The 21,944-nt window shown below is 39.8% G+C and overlaps 1 protein-coding gene across 1 annotated transcript in view; it reads right to left on the bottom strand.

The window, feature by feature from the left end:
* The window catches only part of LOC117372093 (neural-cadherin-like), a 182,285-nt gene that overhangs the window by 42,858 nt on the left and 117,483 nt on the right, over positions 1 to 21,944 (bottom strand). Inside the window, exons 17-22 of the mRNA XM_033967830.2 lie at positions 20,461 to 20,744; positions 15,444 to 17,052; positions 14,646 to 14,739; positions 12,172 to 12,356; positions 10,223 to 10,452; positions 8,050 to 8,327 (exon numbers count right to left, since the gene is read on the bottom strand). Coding sequence (XP_033823721.1) covers positions 8,050 to 8,327; positions 10,223 to 10,452; positions 12,172 to 12,356; positions 14,646 to 14,739; positions 15,444 to 17,052; positions 20,461 to 20,744 — 2,680 coding nt within the window. The remainder of the gene's footprint in view (positions 1 to 8,049; positions 8,328 to 10,222; positions 10,453 to 12,171; positions 12,357 to 14,645; positions 14,740 to 15,443; positions 17,053 to 20,460; positions 20,745 to 21,944) is intronic.

The following is a 21,944-nucleotide window of genomic DNA, read 5'->3' as shown; positions in this document are numbered from 1 at the left end:
GCCGGCTCCTCAGATAATGTCAAAGCCATCTATTTTCATGCGGGGTTGAAGGAGGCTGTGTGTACCCAGGCTGTTAGGGGCTGTTTCTACACTTTGGTGTTTATTCTGCAGAGGAACACATGGCAGGAATACTGATCTGTACGACGCAAAGTGGTCTTATAGGCAGCGGCGGAACGGAACGGAAAGAAAAGCAGTAAAGCATTACACTATCTTTACTCGAGTACGTCTTACAGTGGATAGTTTTTATACTTTCACCACATTTGAGAGCAGTATCTGTACTTTCTACTCCACTATATTTTCGAACAAGACTGAAAAGTAAAAGTTCTTTTGCTGCTGAAAAGGCTGAGGGTTTATTTTTAGCACGTTCGTCGTTTGAGCAAATCAAAATATACAAATAAAACCAGAAAAAAAACAATTAATTCAGTTGTTTCTGTTGCACAAAAATCCAGCTCAAATCTTTATCAAAATCACCACATTTGAAGCTTTATAAGACTCAAAATCTGCACGAAATACTTTAAAATAGGGTCCGGGACTTACAAGGCACTTATGGTAGAACTAGATACTTGACTGGTAATTACTGTGGTACTTTGGCTGGTATTTATACTGATACTTACTGGTATTTCTCGTGTCTAATGAGAGCATATTCTTGTACATTGTGTATTAAATCTTTTTTCTATCTGCAATAACATCACCACTAAACCACATCACTGTAACTAACATGATAATTAACCATTCACTTAACACCACATACTACTAAAAGTACCAGTACTATGACCAATCACTATTAGCGTAAGTATCACTTCTTGGACCTCTATAAGTACCACAAAGTACCAGTAAGTATCAGTATAATTACCACCACAAGTACCATTGTAACCAACACTGTAAGTACCTATTTTAAAGTGCTACCGTACACTTTTAAACGGGTACACATTTAACATGAAACTTTTACTTTTACTTGAGTACAGTTGTCCCTCGCTATATCGCGGTTCAACTTTCGCGGTCTCGCTGTTTCGCGGGTTTTTTAGCGTAATTTTACATGTTGAGTATGAACGTGCATTGTGTTGTGCGTCCTGATTGGCTGTTGGACTGTAGACCATTGTGTTGTGCGTCCTGATTGGCTGTTGGACTGTAGACCATTGTGTCGTGCGTCCTGATTGGCTGTTGGACTGTAGACCATTGTGTCGTGCGTCCTGATTGGCTGTTGGACTGTAGACCATTGTGTCGTGCGTCCTGATTGGCTGTTGGACTGTAGACCATTGTCCATCAGTCTCCTCCGTGCCGTGTCTCCTGTCCAGTACAGAATGTGTTCAGACAAATTTACATAAACGTTGGATCTCAGTGTGACTCTGAAGTGCTGTACGTTTGCAATTTGTTTTCTCCCCGACAAAACCCACAATGTCAATGAAACGTTCTGCACCGACAAAGACGCCTACGAAGGTTTGAACTTTGAGAGAGTTTAAACAAGAGAGAAATGTGAGGAAATGTTAACGCCTGTGTGAGAAAAGTGTATAAAGTGTGTGGTGAGGGGTTTTACAGACAAAAACAGAGAGAATAATGTAAAAAATAAAGCTGATACTTCGCGGGTTATTTTTAGAACGTGACCTTCGCGATAAACCAGGGACCACTGTACAAATAAAACCAGATCCAGCTCAAATCTTCATCAAAATCACCACATTTGACGCTTTGTACGACTCAAAACCTGCGCGAAATACTTTAACTTTTGACTCTTTACGTACATGTTTAAACCGGTACACTTTTCACGTTTTACTTGAGTAGTTTTTGGCTCCAATTTGTGTATTTCAGCAGCAAAACACAGCGCTTCTTCCACCTCTGCTTATAGGCGTTGAGTAGCCCAACAAACGCAGCCAAGCACATCACCTCGGCGCCTGGTTGGCTCTTTCATTCGGCTCTCGAGACTGCAGCCAAATCAAGGAGCACAAACCCATGTATTCCCCCTCTGACTGACAATATCTGATCAGCTGCAGACTGGGGGTTGCCAGTTAAGCTCCCTCTACAAAGGATACGGGCAAAATATAGGACTCTTTGTGGTTGAAACGCAATTCACATAAGAACATGCAGCCCGTATAGAAGGAGAGATAGTCTTCTTATACAACAAGGGATCTCTGTGCAGCACGAGCATCAGCTGCAGCGGAGACAATTTAAAGATAAAAGTCAAACAGAAAAAGAGAAAAAAAACTTCTTTTTCTTCGCCCTCTCCGTACAGAACGCCTTTGACGAAGTTGCATGTTCATGTAAAAGGCATTACATGAGATTGGGAGAAGTTGTGAACATAGAGGGGGGCCAGAGTTGTGCTAATCCCCTTGCCCTATATTTGTTTAATCTGGGCATTAGCGTGTGCTTAAAATGAACTGCATGCTGTTTCCTCGCCGATAGAACACCACAAAGGGGGCAACACTTGAAGATTTAAGCCGTAGAATCGATTATTGATACGGCGCAGATCTGAAATAAAAGTCAAGGTTTTGTCAACATGTAATATTAACAAGGTTCTTGGGTAAGACTTAGCGCAGCGTGTTTTTTTTTTAATATATATTTTTGATGTAGGGCTTCCAAACGATCCCTGATTCAAGTTGTTTTGAGAGATACAGGGCTGAGAAGTGAAGTATAAATAGTTATACGGAGCTAAAAGGCAAAAAAGGTAGGTTTTGGGTAGTTTCAGACGGCGGAAGATGGAAGAAAAGATGAAATGTGACTTGTTATTATTCATATTTTGCGCAAAGTAAACAGAAAAAATTAACTTTGTGCTATTGTTTGGAAGATATGGAAAATACTGCAAGTTTGGTGTGGTTTTATTTCATTTTTAATCAGTTCTTTGTGCCACCTTGTTATTACAGACGATATTGACACTTTGCAGCCGACGTCGTCAACATTTCGGGTGTGTGATGCTAACCGTAGGCACTGCTCTGTCTGAACATCTGTTAATCTGAGCTTTGTTTTAACACAATCCCGCCAGAGAGAACGGACTTCGCTGGAACTACAACAGGTGAGCTGATTTGCGCTGTTAAACAAGTTCCTCTCACATAAAATTACAGTCAAGCTAGTTAGCATTAGCGTTAGCCAACAGTTTTTTTTCAGTTTTTTCACGTTTTTGTTGAAAATCAAACTCCTAAACAGGACCATGAACGCTCGGATTGATCACAAGCCTCTCAAATGTGCTGTTTGAATCCATTTTTGTATATTTTTCTTCAGTTTTCAGACAATTTTCTAACATTTTGGTAGTTATTGTTATGTGTGAATCGTGTCACCATGGTAACTGTTGAACATTCAGTGCATTTCTTTATATATATTGCTATTTTTCACTTTAATGATGATAAATTATAGCGTGTGCAGTTGTTAGTGTTGGGAAAAAGACTTTGAAAATGTATTTAGTTACCGAATCCTACACGGGCCAATCAGAGCGCTGTTTTCTGAATACTTTACGAATACCTTTCCACAGAGTTGCATTATATTTTACTGAGGAAATACTACATAGAATCACAAACTGCTTTATTTTTGTTGCTCTGTTTGTTATGCAGTAATTTATGTCCAATTAGAGAAGAAAAATTGCACACGAAGGCACTGCAAGAGCGGCGTTTTCTATTTTTCTCACTAATACTGTGCAGTTCAAAGCCAAAATTACATGATGAAGTACTGCCACGTATTCCTGTCAATTTTGAGAAATACCTATTCTAAATATCACCAAATGAAAGAGTAACTACACCAGAATACACAGTAGTTACTTCCCAACACTGGTATTTGTTTGGTTTATCTGTTAATCTGCTTTTCTAACAGTAAAATTCTACAACAAAATGTGCAGTAGAAACCAGAAGTTTACAGACACTATTTAAAAAGACACTTTTTTTTTAATCACTGTCTGACATGAAATCAGACTAAACCTTTCTTGTTTTAGGTCAATTAGGATTAATAAAATTATTTCTATTTGCTAAATACCAAAATAATTAGAGAAATATTTTTTTAGAAATGTTTTCTTTACTTTTATCATTCAGAAGTTTACATACACTTCATTAGTATTTGGTACCATTGCCTTTAAACTGTACAACTTGAGTCATTTTGGATTTTCTTCCACAAGCTTCACGCAATAGTTAGTAGGAATTTCGATTCCTCCTGACAGAACTGATGTAACTGAGCCAAGTTTGCTCGCACATGCCTTTTCAACATCGACTTTGTTACCCTTAAGCCACTTTGTAACCAGCTATGTCTCTCGGCTGGACTGGAAATGCCTCGGAGTAACATTGGAGGAGCTGGAGAATGTGTCTGGGGAGAGTATTGGCAAATGTGCGCAGTTATTAGTTATTAAAGTGTGTACCGTATTTTCCAAACTATAAGTCGCACTGTTTTTCGCAGTTTGCCAGAGATGCGACTTATACTCCAGAAAATACGGTAATAAGTAAAATACACTCAAAAATACACAGAATCGGAGTAATCACCGTGAGACCCAAGGACACGCGACGGGCTGAAGTGTTACGCCAGGAAACAAACCCAAAGAGCTGTCGTCACACTGAAACCTGCCTCACCCACAGCTCCACCAAAGTCATAATCTGTAATAATGAGGCAACGTTGCAAAGCTGTACTAAATATGCAAATCTAAGGTTTGTTTCAGATTCATTTTACAACATAAAACCACCGTATATGCGAATAACTACACGGCACACATGCAATTAGAGGCGATTTTGTAGCCTAAACTGTTAGAAAGTCTCACTTGTAGCACCTGTTCTGTTAAAATATATGTAAATGTATGCTTTGTTCAACATTCATTTCATTGCACCAACACCAACAGCCGCTCTATATTCAGCTGACGACAACACACTGCAGCTAGAGCAAGTTAGGTCAAATTACAGGTGAGGGAAAGTTCCTAACAAGGCCTCAGAAGAGCACTGCAGCAGGAAAAAACAGACACTTTGCAGCTGATGTCATCAATATTACCTGGGGGTGTGATGCTAACTGCAAGCACTGGTCTGTCTGAGGCTTTGTTAGACGCTAAAGGGACCATGTATACTCACGCTTTTTGCAGATTTTTGTTGCAGATTAATGTTGTTTTTTTTTAAATCACAAACAGACCTGGAGTTGTGTTGTTTTTTTTTTGTTTCATTCGCACACGTAATCCTTCAGAAGACGCTCCGTTCCACCTTGTGATGTCATCGTGTGGTGGTACAGGAAGTGCTCTGCCGTGTTTTTAAACGTCATACGCCTTCACGGGAATCATTTGGACGATTTCAGCGTCTGGAATTGCCTATTTTTACTGAGCTAAAGGTAAAAAAAATGTGGCTGTTTACGTGAAAACTCGCACTTCGTGACATCACAAGGTGGAACTGAGCGTTTTGAGCTTTGGAGATGCAGACGATCTAATAAAAACAGGCGACTCAAACATGTGTGACTGAACCAAAACACAACCCTGGGTCTGTTTTTGAAGAAGTAACATCGTTAGAACATGGCTAAAAGCTCACAGAGGTGCATTTTTCCGTTTGCTAATGTGTGCTTTGTGTCTCCATGGTAACAGCTGCACATTACGCCTGTCATGATAATTACTATATTGACTTATCGTTCAGCAGATGAAAGCTGGAACAGTATTTTTTTTTTTTGGGTCACTTTATCGTGTTCACATTTCCTTTGAGCTGCTGAGACGTTTAAGTCATAAATCACGTCTATGACTCATTATAGATACAAACTAGGTACTAAAGTGTTTCATTCTGCTGTTTATTTCTTGCAGTTCTTTTTTTTTTTTTAACAGTATTGTAGATTTAGAATAGTTTGGGGGATAATTCTACTTAAGGATTATTGTGTCAGTGGCATAAATTTGTTTCAGTATCATCGTTTATCAATTCAATTTTATTTATAGCCTGTAGCACATTTAAAATACTGTATTTTCCAGACGATAAGTGTCACTTTTTTCTGCTTTATTTATCTGATTAACTGTTAATATCTTACGTTAACAAACCAGACACGTGTTCAGTTCTGTCTGTGCTTTATGTTCGCGTTTACATGTTACAGTTCACTTGTTTGACCAATAGATGGCACTGTTGTGTTTGTAATACCTGTAAGAAAATGTACTTGACTCGTTTTCTTTTATACATTTCATATTTAATCTTCATTTATAAGACCATAAAGATGATCATTTTTTATTTGGAACAATATTGTAAATGTTTAGTTTATCATAAGTCGAGTTTAACGTCGTGAAAACTACTTCCTGTTTTCTAGTTCAGCCTTTTACGCTAACGCTAAGTCTGACCCGACAGAGCGCTATTTAAAAACAACTGAAAAGTAAAATATAAAGTGTTTGTTTCACAGGTTTGTTCACTCGCATATCAAAGTGTTTTGTGTATTTTCCGTGCGTTCATGTGCAGTTTTGTGCATAAATGTGATATGAACCAGAGCTTATGTTATATTTGACGTGTTTGTTCTACGGTGTGAACTGTGAAGAAGAAGTAAGACCACAGTAAACATCAGTGAAAACAACTCTATGTCTCTCGTGTTTGTGGACAAGCCGCATATGTTACGTTAGCGTAGCGTATCTGATTAACTGTTAATATCTTACGTAAACATACTAGACACGTGCTCAGTTCGTTGTCTATGTGTTACGTTAGCGTTAGCCTGCTGCACTGATATTCAGCCTGTTGTTCTCTATTTTCTTTTCATTATTTTTATATCTTACCTTTAAAGATAAATGTCTGTTCTTGGTCGCGGATTTTGTAAAATAAATGTCCCCAAAAATGCAACTTATATATGTTTTATTCGTCATTATTATAGATTTTTTCACTGCTGCGACTTATACTCCAGTGCGACTTATATATTTTTTTCTTTATTATTATGGATTTTTCACTGCTGCGACTTATATATTTTTTTCTTTATTATTATGGATTTTTCACTGGTGCGACTTATATATTTTTTTCTTCATTATTATGGATTTTTCACTGGTGCGACTTATATATATTTTTTCTTTATTATTATGGATTTTTCACTGGTGCGACTTATATATTTTTTTCTTCATTATTATGGATTTTTCACTGGTGTGACATATATATTTTTCTTTATTATTATGGATTTTTCACTGGTGCGACTTATATATTTTTTTCTTTATTATTATGGATTTTTCACTGGTGCGACTTATATATTTTTTTCTTTATTATTATGGATTTTTCACTGGTGCGACTTATATATTTTTTTCTTTATTATTATGGATTTTTCACTGGTGCGACTTATATATTTTTTTCTTCATTATTATGGATTTTTCACTGGTGCGACATATATATTTTTCTTTATTATTATAGATTTTTCACTGGTGCAACTTATATATTTTTTTCTTTATTATTATGGATTTTTCACTGGTGCGACTTATATATTTTTTTCTTTATTATTATAGATTTTTCACTGGTGCGACTTATATATTTTTTTCTTCATTATTATAGATTTTTCACTGGTGCGACTTATATATTTTTTTCTTTATTATTATGGATTTTTCACTGGTGCGACTTATATATTTTTTTCTTTATTATTATGGATTTTTCACTGGTGCGACTTGTATATTTTTTCTTTATTATTATAGATTTTTCACTGGTGCGACTTATATATTTTTTTCTTTATTATTATAGATTTTTCACTGGTGCGACTTATATATTTTTTTCTTTATTATTATAGATTTTTCACTGGTGCGACTTATATATTTTTTTCTTTATTATTATAGATTTTTCACTGGTGCGACTTATATATTTCTTTCTTTATTATTATAGATTTTTCACTGGTGCTGCTTATATATTTTTTTCTTTATTATTATAGATTTTTCACTGCTGCGACTTATATATATTTTTTCTTTATTATTATGGATTTTTCACTGGTGCGACTTATGTTTTTTTATTTATTATTATGGATTTTTCACTGGTGCGACTTATACTCCAGTGTGACTTATATGTTTATGTTTATGTTACACAGATGCTGATATAATTGTGTATATTTTCTTCATCAACACACCGCACATGATTCCGCCAGCGCACATATATGCCGAACACCCCCGGCGTGATGTCAGTGTGGACGTGTCACCTGTATCCGTTCTGGGTGTTGACGCAGGTTCCTCCGTTCAGACAGGGGTTGGTGGGGTAGGAGGAGCAGGCCCGGCGTGTCATTTCCCTGGCGGAGCACCCACAGACAGCTGCGGTCGACACCTTGACTGACACCAGGGACAGGGCGCCCGAGTCGACCACGGCGGGGGTGTCGCTGACGGTTAGGGCGGTGGAGCAGCCGCCGGAAGCTCTGCAGTCTGCGTGAATGCACTCATCCACCTGCACCTGCCTCACCCCCACCCTCAGGAGAGACTGCAGCTGTGAGGAAGAGTGGAGAGAGCGGGGGAAAGGTTATGGAGGTGGAGATGATGAGGTTGGATCGTTTTATAAACACGCCGAGCTGCACGACGGGAGAGAAAATGTGAAATAAGAAGATGTTACTTTGGACTTTTGAATGTACTTTCTGACACGATACGTTTTGTTAAAGGTTTTATATGACACAAAATGGACTCTTGTGAGCGTTAGGTCGTGTTATAAAGCTGTTACGTACTCAAAAACAGATCTGGAGTTAGTGTGTTTTGTTTCATTCACACGTTCACCAAAGCTCAAAATGCGATGTTCCACCTTGTGATGTCATGAAGTGGTAGTTTTTCAAGTTAACAGCAACGTTTTACCTTTAGTTCAGCAGAGATTGGCAATTCCAGGACTGAAATGATCCAAATGATTCTATAAATGAAGGTGTGTGGAGTTTAAAAACACAGTGGAGCACTTCCTGTATCACATGATGACATCACAAGGTGGAACAGAGTGTTTCTGTTTGAGAGAATGAACTGTTTGTGATGGGGAAATGACATTAGAACAGATCAGAAAACAGCGCAATACGAGCCAATTAACACACCTATAAAGGATTTATGCTTTTACAGATATTTGTGCAGCTCAAAAACATGGATTTAACTAAAGAAGATCACCTCTGCACAGATCTGACCTGTAACTTCACCAAATAGACTAATACATTGCTATAGATAAAATATAATGTGGCAGATTACAGTTCAGTCGAGATTCAGAGCTGAAATAATCCAAATGATTCTAGAAATGAAGGTGTGTGGAGTTTAAAAACACAGCGGAGCACTTCCTGTATCACATGATGACATCACAAGGTGGAACAGAGCGTTTTCTGTTTGAGAGAAGAAGAAGTTAGCCTAAATGTGCAGCGTTTGTGTGAGAATGAAACAAAAAAAACACAACTCCAGGTCTGTTTGTGACGAGGAAACGACATTAAACATAGATAAGAAAAATAAACAACCAAACAAAATAAACAAAACAAATTTATGAGAACTGTGCTGCTTTTCTGACGCGTTTACTCGATGGAGATGTTATTACTTTGACTAACATGTTCCACAGTATGGCATTGTTCTGTCTCCATGGAGAGGAGCAGGTGAACAGGCCAAGTTTTTGCAATAAAAACCTCTGTTAACTGAATAAAATCATTCCATACAGTGGAATAATCCAGGTAAAGCACATTTCCAAAGAGATAAGCCAGAAGTTCCATAGTGCAGCTTTAAGTTTGAGACCGGCTCTTGAACGTGAGTCGAAAACCATCTTAAAAAAACGAGTCCAGACGAGACAGATCTTTGTTTCTACTAAGTGCAGCTTCTGTTTGCACTAAAGTAAAGTAAAGGTGCCACGATTTAGTCCAATCCAAGGTCAGAAAAAGGTGTTTACTTTTAAAAGAACTTCACTGCATGTGTGTAACGTCACTGTAATCCATTTTGTGTCATGTCTTTTCTAATAAATGCTGTGAATATTAACGCAGGAAGCCATCTTATATAAAACTTTATCTGATAATATATAATACGGAGCATCTGCGTCTAATAAATGTACAAAACCAGAACAAAAGTTGAGTAACAGCCGTGTCGGGGCTTCTCTGTGAGATAGCCACGGAGTAAAAAAAAAAAAATCGGAAGAAAAATATTCCCCCTTTCCAGGTTTTTACTGCGTGTTTGTAAATCACAACAGCAGGTAGTTAAGCGAGACACGGCTAAATTAATGGAACAGACAAGAAAAAATGACAGGGCCGGGCAGTTCACGCAGGGAGGTGTGTGAAAGTAAGAGGGCAGATAAAACGCTGTGTTATCGCTTCCCCTCTCACTCCACGGAGTATCAGCTGATATACGAGCATTGATCTCTATCTAACAGACTGGAGGGATATGTACCTGCTTTTTATGTGCAGCCAGGACACCGTGCAGTTTCTCTGGGTGAACGTAGCTCTGATCCGTTAGCACGTAGAAATGAATGTCCACTACTTTCTCTCCTCTGTCCGCTACGCTGAAAACGTTGATGCTCGATGCTTTGACGGACAGAGCTTCAGACAGGAAGTCCCAGAACATCTCCAGCCGGCTCTTGCCCTCGCCGCGGGAGTCGATAAAATCTCTGGCTGTAATGCCTTCAGGAGACAAAGACAGAAGAGGAACATACGGTTAGAACTACGGACTTATCGATGACGACTGCGGTGATGATCAACTCGGCCGCCATTTTCTTTCCATTAACGCAGAGGAAGCCCGATATCTTTCCACATGGATCCAGTTCTTTCAGATAATTTGTTGATTGAGTGAGCGCGCGTGACGTCAAGTAAAAGCATGTGTTTTTCCACTAAAAATAGAGCCACGCATGTTTTACTGTTTGTAAACTGATCGTATCTTGTGCCACCTGCCAATAATCTGCAGGAGAATGTATGCAGAAATCACCCTTAATCTCAAAAAATGGTAATGACTTTGAGACAGAGGCATTCGTAATAGCCTTCGACTCTGATCGCAAAATGGCTTTTAAATGTCAAGGACTTTACCTGACACTTCCAAATTGACCTTTATAACTCCAATTTGCTCAGTGAGACTGACAGAAAAATGAACACTCTCAACATAAACTTCAGAGTGTGGGGGAACGAGAGAATAAGGAAACTATTACCAGGCAGTGGGACTGTTTAACAATGCTTAGTAATGTTAAATAACGCCAGTAGAAAAGACTCTTTGTGACAGCCTGTTATTTTAGTGTTAACTAGATTGACAAGATGATAATCATTCAATAGAACGTACCAATTTATCCATGCCTGTGGCAGAAGCTGGCTCTTTCAAAATTAGCTTCATAAAGGAATTTAACAACAACAGTGACAACAAAGAACGAGCGAGGAAGCTTTTGTGTCAGGCAACTGCAAAGGAAAATCCCAATTACTTTGTAAAAACAACCATTACATGGTTTAAACCGCCTGGTCAAAATGTCACCGCTGCTTTTGACGACACACACAGGCAGAGTCCTTGTAAAGTGCTTAGTATGCTCAAAGGAATGATGGACCGGGGAATAGTGAATAGGTGAAAATAACTACGAGAACTATGTGCAGAATGTGTTATCTGCAGTGACAGGCTGGGTGACCAGGACTCTGTGTTTTTCTGTATTAAACAAAGACACGGAGGATTGTCCAGGACTGTGACGCCTGTTGAAACACGTGCCTCATATCAGAGTGATGCACGGTTAGGTCTGCATCATCACCGTATCAACTCATCGTTCAGTAGATGATGGATGGAACAATATTTATCGTGTGCACTACTGGGGAATTTTTGCTCATTTCTTTGCAATATGATAAGATTTAAGCTGCAGAAAGTTGAATAAATAACTTATATGACTTATTATAGATACAAACTAATTACATAAGTGTCACATTCTGTTGTTTAGTTATTTCAGCTCAGGTTTTTTTTTAAATATTGTACATTTAGTTAAGTTTTATTGGAGATAATTCTGCTTTTTAGTTTTCTTACACTAGAATACGCCTTGAAAAATGTGCATTCTTACAGTTAGCAAGCTTGCCTCTCCATAAATCTGACCTGTAACTTGGCCTGGTGATGCTATTTAGTTATTTCAGCTCATGTTTTATGGTTTTCTGTTCAATATTATCGTTTATCTTCTATATTTACTTCAGGAATATATCACAAATCTTGAAAATGTGTTACTTTGAGCCTCCAGTCCCACATCTCCGCGCTCAAACGTCTCGGTCCTTTGCTCCATTATAGTTTGTCAGCGTTAGACATATTAGTGTGAATAAAAGCGCTTGAATCCCTCTGATCTTTCCAGCGTTGACAGAATCCACCGGCTCATGTCTGCGTGAGAGTTTTACCTGACAGTTGCAGTGAAGCAGACGACTGTATCGCCTTTTCCCCCAGCTCCCTGATGTGCACTCTGACCCCAGACATAACGTCAGGCCAGACCCCGTCAGACACCCCGACTCTGAGCCAGTAGCTGCCCACGGGAGTGTTCTGTCGCAGGGTCAGCTCTCCACTGCTCTGGTTCAAACTGAAGTACCTGGGAAAAGAGAGAAGCGATAAGTACAAGAGGACGGCTACAGTGAGAGAGAGATGAGAACGAGACAAGAGGCTCCTAATCTCCAGAGGACTGCAGACAGATCAGGACATGAAATTTACATTTATATTTTATCATCACCACCACCACCACTATTATTATTATTATTATTAATTTATTTTTCAATTATTGTATTTATTCATTTATTATTATTATTATTATTATTATTATTATTATTATTATTATTGTTATTTTTTCAATTATTGTATTTATTATTATTATTATTATTATTATTATTATTATTTTATTTTTCAATTATTGTATTTATTATTATTATTATTATTATTATTATTATTATTATTATTATTGTTATTTTTTCAATTATTGTATTTATTATTATTATTATTATTATTATTATTATTATTATTATTATTATTATTATTATTATTATTATTATATTTCCACTTGTAGTTCAGTGCATGAAAACTAAAACAATATTTTCATAGGGTCAATATTTACCGTTTGCACATTTTCTTTGCACTACTCAGACATTTTTGGTTATTTTTTGGCTTTATGATAAGATTAAGTTGTATAAATCTCTTCTTTGGCTCAATATAAACACAAAATAACGACTAAAGTGCTTCATTTTGATTTTGGGTATTAATGAGAAGTCGGCCTGTCATGATGATTACTATATCAACGTATCGTTATGTTTATATGAAGCTGGAGATGTATATTTTTAGCTCAATATTTACATTTTCTTTGCTCTACTGGGAGATTTTTGTTATTTTTTGGCTTTATGATCAGATTTAAGCCGTAAAATGTTGAATAAATCACTTCTTTGGCTCAACATAGTGTTTCTTTCTGCTGTTTATTTATTGCAGCTCGTAATTTTTAACAATATTGTAGATCTAGAATAATTTTTGTGGTTTAAATCTGCTTGGATTGTTGCGTCAGTGCGTAAATTTGTTCCAGTATTATCGTTTATCATCTTTATATATAAATGTGTTTTCCTGACAGGCCTAGAATGGATGAATCACAAGAATCTAATTGGGTTAAAGGTACAACGCGCAACTTTTTTGGTTGTCCCCATGGAGATGTTGTTGCTTTGCCTGGAATGTTTCACAGTGTGGCATTAAACGTGTCTATCGTCTATGTCTTAAATTACAGGGGCAGTAAAATACGCCTTGAAAAAAAATGTATTTTTACTGTTCGCAAGCTTCTCTTTCCATAGATCTGACCTGTAACTTGGCCTGGTAATGCTGTTGCCACCTGCTTGTCTCCATGGAGATAAATACGTTTAATGCTGTACTGTGGAACATTCCAATTAAATCAAAAAGGTATCAAAATATGGAGACAAGTAGTCGGCGTAACATGCCTTGAAAAACATGAATTCTTCCTGTTGGCAAGTTTGCCTCTCCATAGATCTGACCTGTAACTTGACCCGGTAATGCCATCGTCACCATGGAGACAAATATGTTTAATGCTGTACTGTGGAACATCCGAGGTCAATTAAAAACGTCTAACACAGAGACAAGTGCTTGACGTACCAGGCCTTGAAAAACTCCATGTAGCTAAATAAGTTTAATGCTCTACTGTGGAACATTTGAGGTCAATTAGAAGCATCTGATACGGAGACAAGTGCTTAGCATACGATCCGGCAGAAAAGTTACGCAGTGTTCCTTTAAACCCCAACAGCACGAACAGATGATTATGAAAAGCTGACAAAAGAAAAACACAATCAGAACAAACAACGTCCGCCGCACGAGTTTGGTGGTTGTCACGGTAACTGTCTGAATTCGTTGGATGAATAAAACAAATATTCAATTGGTATTTTGTAATCTGACCCAGAGGACGTGAAAACAGAGCAGCCGCACACGCCCCTGACGGAGCTGGGCCGTCTGCGTAAGGACCTTTCAGTCGAACATCATCATCCAGGTGTAATCAGATCACCGAGTTCGTTTGACTTTGATCAGATTTCCCCGAGTAGGAGACGCGGTGATTAAAAGCCAAACCGCAAAGCGAAGCGAGCGAGACCATAGAACCTTATCTAAAAACGGAGGACGACTTGTTAAGAACGTCGCTGCGAGGACGTGATATCTTTGTCTGAGGCCTCGTCGCACATTCCCAGCCCCGATCGCTGACTCCACATCGGTTTTGTTCCCCCTCGCGCGACACTGCTGGCGACGCTTCCACCGCTGTATTTCTTTACCGTTTGTACTTGGGCGGCACATTTGAAGATCAGCGTGTTTGCGGGAAGAAAAGATATGTTTTTAACAAAGGGGCTCTTACTTGGCTGCGTTGGCTTCCAGTGTGTAGGTCTTGTTGTCCCAGTCATCCGGATCTGGGGCGTACACCTTCCCGAGCGCCGCGTTCGCCATTCTCCCTGTTTAAGGTAAATACACACACATTGATTACATCTGGACGGAATCTGCTGATGCCCACAGTTATCTTTGGGTCCCTCTCTTCTCCTTATCTTGCATTCTTGTGTTCTGTTCTACTTATTATGCTCATAACTATGGAGCCCCACTGCTGGAATGAATACACTCTCACTGCTCCACTTGAGAAAGCAGGGAGCTTAAGGAAGCGCGGCTATCTCGGTATGGATTATGTTATTATCGACCTGCAGTGCCAGAGTACTGCAGCTGGGTAAACAATGCTAGCCAGGATGAATCAGTGGGAGCCTGTTTTCCACAATTACCCAAACTGCCATGTAGCCGCGTGTGTGATCAAAACACTAACAAGTCAACATCGCTAACTAACTTGCACGAGGGAGGAAAGAATGAAAAGACTCGGGATCCTTATCATAATAAGATGTTCAAATGGGCTTTAGGCACGTAAGACTGGCAAGTGGAGAACGCTGCAGGCTTGAGAGAGGATTTGACAACGAAATTACCATAACAAAACACTCGGAGAATCTAAAAAGGAAGAACGCAATTATGAATTCAAGTCAACACAGCAAAGGTATGAGACAGGAAACTTTATACTGTAGTTTTTTTCTCTGTGTTGAAATTCTGCAAGCCGAGTCTTTGTAGGGGGAAAAATAAGAGGAGGGAATGCCAAATGAAATGAAAGAAAGCCACGGCTCACCTTTGCGACTGTGCACATAAACATCTTTCTCCCCGGCCTGATGCGCGTTATCGTTCTGGTCTCCGATGGTGATGGTGAGCGTGCTGGTTGATGTCATTGGAGGACGGCCGCTGTCAATCATAATGACGGGCAAATGAAACTCCCTCTGCCTCTCCCTGTCAAATCTACGCAGGGCCGTGAGCGTCGCCGAGCCGTTCCCGTGGTCTTGGAGGTGGAAGTCGCCGGAGTAATGCGAGGGCAGGGAGACGGCGAAGGGAGGCCCGTTTTCCGCCGAATCCCGGTCCACGACATAAAGCAGATTTGTGCTGCTGTTGAGCCAGACGACTTGAGGAGTGGGGCTGTTCTCCCACAACACGGGCACGTACTCCGTCTCCAGCTCCGGCCCGTTGTCGTTCATGTCCAACAGCTGCAAGTGGACCGTGGCGCTGCCAGTAAGGCCCGGTGTGCCCCTATCTGTCGCCATGACGACCAGATCGTAACCCGCCGCCGCCTCTCTATCCAGCGGCCTAGTCACCGTAACCACCCCGGCTCGGCTCACCGCGAAATGTCCGTACGGGTCGGATCTGGGGAGAATGCTGTAATAAATATCTCCGTTCAAGCCTGAATCCAAGTCGGTAGCTACGACTTGGATAACGCTCGTGCCCACGGCTACATCCTCGCGAACGGGAGAGAGAAGGTGAGAGACGGGGTCAAAAACCGGAGCGTTATCGTTTTCATCCTCCACTAGAACCACGCAGTGAATGAAGCTGGAAAAGTCAGAATCCTCGACTTTGATAGTAAGATTGAACCTCTGATCTGCCGCCTTCTCAAAGTCCACGCTCTTCCTCAGCCGGAGCGTTCCCGTCTTCTCCAATCTGTGGCTAACCATGTAGAATTTCTGCTCCGGGTCTCCGGCCACGATACTAAACGCAACCTGCCCGTAAGTGCCGGCGTCAGGGTCCAGCGCGCTCAGATCCAGGATTGAAGCATCGACGCTGGCGCTCTCAGGGATCCGGGCGCCGCACCAGTCCTCTCCAAACTTTGGCACGTGGTCGTTGATGTCCGTGACCATCACAGTCGCGGTGGCAGTGCCCGTCATGCCTCCGCCGTCCCGCGCCTCCACGACCAAGAGGTGACTTTCGGCCGTCTCCCTGTCCAAACCCTCAGCCGATACCGATATGGTGCCGGTGCTGGAATCCATCGCGAAAAGTTGCAGACTGTTTTCATTATAAGCGTTCTCGATAATCCTATACGTCAAGATAGCGTTTTGTCCGACAGCCGCGTCGTCAAGGTCCACGGCTGTCATTTCCACAACGAACGTTCCGGGAGGGGAATTCTCCGGAACGCTGCTGTGGCAGTTATCCGGCGCGCAGGAGAAGGCGGGCGCGTTGTCATTGATGTCCCACACATTGATTATAACGTCAGTGAAGCCCGTAAGACCCTCGCCTTCCTCATCGGTCGCCATGACGACGAAGCGCCACACAGCGCGCTCCTCTCGGTCCATGGTGCGTTGGGCGTACATCTCCCCCGTCAGGTCATTGATCATGAAATGTGACTCAGCGCCCTGCCCGTGGATAGAATAGCGGATTGCCCCCTGGTCGGCGTCTTTGTCTGGGTCAGTGGCCGTCACCTGCAAAGATAATCGCACGCCTTAAGAAAATGGATATTCATTCACACAGTCAAAAACCAAATTACAATTTCCTCTTATCTTCTTTCAGCTGTCACCTGGGTCTTCTTTGCTTCTGTATTTTTTCGACAGTCCTATTTAAGTGTTTGCTCTATTTCCTGACCGCTGAAATTAAAGCAGTGAGCTTTGATCACGGCGGTTTCTTGCATCTGGCCTCGAGCAGCCCTGACGTTCTCTCGAGCTAAATTCCCCCACAGAAAATAAATCACTACTGTCTCTTCAGCAAAACCCCCCAAAAAATAATCTCATAATAATTCAAGCTATGACTGTGCAGAAAATACAGCCAAATGAAAATGTAGCAAAGGTTGTAAAGGGGCATTATGTAACTTTTCTCGTAAAGGCTTTGCCACCTACTTGTCTCCGTGGATAAAATATCGCTGCGCTGGATTTTTCTCACAGTGCCGGAATTTAAAGGTGCAAAATGACACAAAATGGATTCTCGTGAGCTTTAAGACGTGTTCCAACGCTTCAAAAACAGACTGGAGTTGTGTTTTCAAAACGCTCAAAATGCTCTGTTCCACCTTGTGATGTCATGAAGTGGTAGTTTTCGAGTTAACCCTTTAAGGACTGAGCACATACAGCTCGCCTAGACTTTTTTTTTTTCTTTTTTTTGTCACAAAAATCATGTTAAAGGAAGTATCAGCGTGGACTTTTGCCTTTTTTCACATGACTTCCTCTATTTTACACATCCATCTTTATTTTTCCTTCGACGCATCAAATAACGGCGACATCTGCGCTCTGATTGGTCGTCTTCGAGGGCGACGTAAACAGATTACCGTAATGACAGTAACATGTTTAAATCGTTTGCGGAGTTACGGTAACGGAAAGTCCACGACCGCGAGTCCAACGGCGACGATAGCATCCGACGCTAAAGGGCTAACAGCTACTTTTTTATCTTTTGTTTAGTAAAGACTGAATTTTGATTGTTTGAAATGATCCAAATGATTCTAGTGAAGGTATGTGGAGTTTAAAAGCACTTCCTGTATTACCACATGATGACATCACAAGGTGGAACAGTGTTTTTTCCGTTTGAGAAAAGTCTAAATCTGCAGGTTTGTGTGTTAAAACATGTGAGAATGAAACAAAAAAACACAACTCCAGGTCTGTTTGTGATGAGGAAACGACATTAAAACAGATCAGAAAACACTATAACCCTTTAAGTCCTTTAAGTTAAAACAGTAGAAGAAGAAGCTGATAATTTAAACAAACACACGATCGTCTTTAGTTCGTTTACTTTCAGATTTGGCAGTTAAATGTGTGTACTCTGGTTTGTTTGTACAATCTGTTCTTGTGATGTTTTCATAATTGGTATATTTTAATTGTATTTTAACTTCCTGTATCACCATATGACATCACAAGGTGGAACAGAGTGTTTTCTGTTTGAGAGAAGAGCTGTTTGTGACGAGGAAACAACATATAACATAAATCGTAACATATAATATAATAACTATAACTATAATTACAGATATTTGTGCAGCTCAGAAACCTGCGTTTAACTAAGGAACATCACCTCTGCACAGATCTGACCTGTAACTTCACCAAATAGAGTGATCCGTTGCTAAGGATAAGATATAATGTGACAGATTAAAGGCAAAGCAATAACATCTCCATGGAGACAATCAGGTGGTGTACACTCTAGAAAAGTTACACAGTGCAAAAGTGAAAATCCACGATAAAAAACTTTGGTCCAGTGAGGAGCTTCTTCAGATCTGACACGGCTCTGGTCACTGCCTTTGTCTGTCTGAAGGGAGGAGCAAACAAAAACAAACAAACAAACAAAAAAAAAAAACAAAAATACAAAAAACAAAACACAGGAACTAATAACAGACAGGTCCTGACAGATTGAGGTGAGACGTTTTCTTCCATCTCATGACTTTTTGAGCTTAAATAAGAACAAATGTGCAGTAAGTGAATCTGATGTGCTCAAAATAAATAAATAAATAAATAAATATACAAATAAATCAGTAAATAAATAAATAGATGAATAAATAGATGGATAAATAAAATCAACAAACAAATAAATCAGAAAATAAATAAAAAAATAAAAATAATAATAATAAATCAACAAACAAATAAATCAACAAATAAATAAATAAATCAACAAATCAACAAATAAATAAATAAATGGCTGTAAACGTCTCTGTGTTTCAGTGTCGTTAGCTCCTCTGTTCAGGCCAGTGGTGGAAAAGGAACAAAGTAAAAGTAGTAAAGTTCTGTTCTTAAGTAACTTTTGAAGGGGACACTTTTTACTTTTACTTGAGTACATCTGAGAGCAGTATCTGGACAGGACTGAAATGTAAAAGTATTTTTTTATTATTGTGTGAGACCTGAGGGTTTATTTTTTAACCAAAATATACGAATAATAAAAAAACATTGGTTAAATTTTTTCTGTTCAACAAAATCCAGAATAAATCTTTAACAAAACCAATAATCCATTTGAAATTTGAAGCTTTATTATTATTATTATTATTATTATTATTATTATTATTATTATTATTATTATTATTATTATTATTATTATTATCTTCTCAAAATGTGCGTGAAATACTTTTACTTTTTACTCTTTCAGTACATTTTTAAACAGGTAATTTAATACTTTTACTTAATATATGTGTGTATATTCATATGATACTTCTACTTTAATTCTTTATTGATAAATTGTAATGTTTTAACAACAAAAGTGAGCGACCACAAACTGCACATCCTCCATCAGTTTATCTACATCTTAAATAAAATCGGGCCTTTTTAGATTTGCATTTCCCAACGAGACACAAACCAGCCGTGTTTGTCATTTACAAACTCTGTCGTCTCTTCCTTTTTATAAATGTCTGTTATTTCCCACCGCGTTGTCAAATTTGCTCTTTCCTGTGATAACTTTTTTTATTTTATTTTTTTATACATTTCTTGCAAACAACAAACGAGACACTGAAAAGGTTTTTATCCTTCTTCATCCAGCCCTGTGGTGCAAATCCAAAGGGAAATGTACATTTAAATATGTCCTGCAAGATACTTTTACTTTTATTTGAGTTATTTTTTTGCTCTGGTATCTGCTCTTTTACTTAATCAACAAAAACTGAGAAACTGAGAGACTTTTTCCACCACAGCTTCAGCCATAAAACGCAGTGACTTTACCGAACCCACTCAGAACAGACGAAGCTCCTCTGCTCCTCCCTAAACTTCTACCCGGGCGCGTTCCCCTCTGTTTCGCGGCGCCCCTTTAAGCAGCGCTCGCCAAACAGAAGTACCTGCCCCTGATTTTGGGCGGCAGAAGTCAGCGGGGGTAATGACTCCGCCATTACAGTCATTAGCGAACAGCGGCGCGGAGGAAACGGCGTCGTCTTAGCCTCTCACCTGCAGCACAAACACAGGCGACCCGTCCAGCTCCTCCGTGACCGAGCCGTAGTACTCGTTCATCGAGAACACCGGCGTTTCATCGTTCTTATTAACCACGGTGACCACCACGGCGGCGTAGTCCTCCCACTTGCCGTCCGAGGCCAGGACCAGCAGCTTGTAGCGTTTCTGCTGCTCGTAATCCAACGGCTGAGCGATAAAAATGGTGCCCACTTCTGGCTCGATGTCAAAAACGCCACCTTTGTTCCCTGACGTTATCTGGTAGCGCAGCTTGGCATTGGCTCCTGCGTTGGGGAAAACACGGAAAGGATAGAATTTAAATTAAAAATAAACTAAAAGAATCCCGGGTTTCTGCGGCGATTATTTTCAAATGCGTTCCCATTGATTAATCATTACAGGATAATAGCGAGCGTTAATTGGATTACACGTTTTGTTTAGTCCCCAGACGTTCACATAACACCCGAGCAGTCGCCGCGTGTTTGCCGTGTTTTGATCTTGTGAAAGAAAAAGCAGAATAAACGCTGACTAAGCCGTGACTAACTATCACGTTACTCCGTTGCGTCACATTCCGGGCCGTAGAGGAATGTAAATATTTCATCTGGAGTGAGACGTTGAGCTTTGTGACACGGGAGACCTTTTATACGAACAAATGTTTTTAACTCGCTAACGGAACAAAAAAAAACACACAAAAAAACGCACAATAGGGGATCTTAACAACAGAGGAATCGCTGCGTATTTAACGGTGAAACTGGCAGTATTTCAAAAAGCTACAAAAACATCCAGTTAAATAATACCTTTGTTTTTGGATCACTATTATACGCTTTTTTTTTTTTTTTTGGTCTTACTACACTAGTACAGGAACAGACGGCTGTAAACACACGGGGATTACACCTCATTTGCTCCAAGACCCAAGCATTAGCGGGTTTTCATGTATTCCCTCACTTGTTTTGATTACTTAATTAAATAGAAACTCTGTACCTCGTCTACTCCACTTTAATCAGATACTAATTAAAAAAAAAAGTGCTGGGAAAAAGTAGAAAGTGTGCACAAGAGCAAAAAAAGCTGTATGCTGCACGCCGCTAGTATCCTCCAGGGAACGTTTTTCGAGCCTGAGAGAAGGTGGTGGATGTAGTTTAGTAAAGAAGAAGAAGAAGAAGACGAAGAAGAAGTCAATATCTGACCTTATCTTCTCTGTGGAGACTGCTCAATCTGCTGCTTTAACTCTGGCAGAAGATAAGATGATCTCCTGCTATGTACAGTCCACACTTTCAATCATCCTGTTGCTCTCAAGTACCTCAAATCCCATGTAAATACACTAATCTGCGCTATTAACACGCGTCGGGCTGACAAAGTGCTTCCTCGCCTCCCACTGTGAACTGGCAGGGCTTACACCAGGCGAGCCCAGGGCGGAGGTTCTTAAACAAGACAGATTGATTGTGGCCTCTCAGGCACAAGAGCAACAGTATTGTAACTTTAATATCAGG

The sequence above is a fragment of the Periophthalmus magnuspinnatus genome, chromosome 6, assembly GCF_009829125.3.
Source record: "Periophthalmus magnuspinnatus isolate fPerMag1 chromosome 6, fPerMag1.2.pri, whole genome shotgun sequence".
Lineage (NCBI taxonomy): Eukaryota > Metazoa > Chordata > Actinopteri > Gobiiformes > Gobiidae > Periophthalmus > Periophthalmus magnuspinnatus.
Note: the sequence above shows the minus strand (reverse complement) of the source record. Positions and strands in the feature narration are given on the sequence as shown.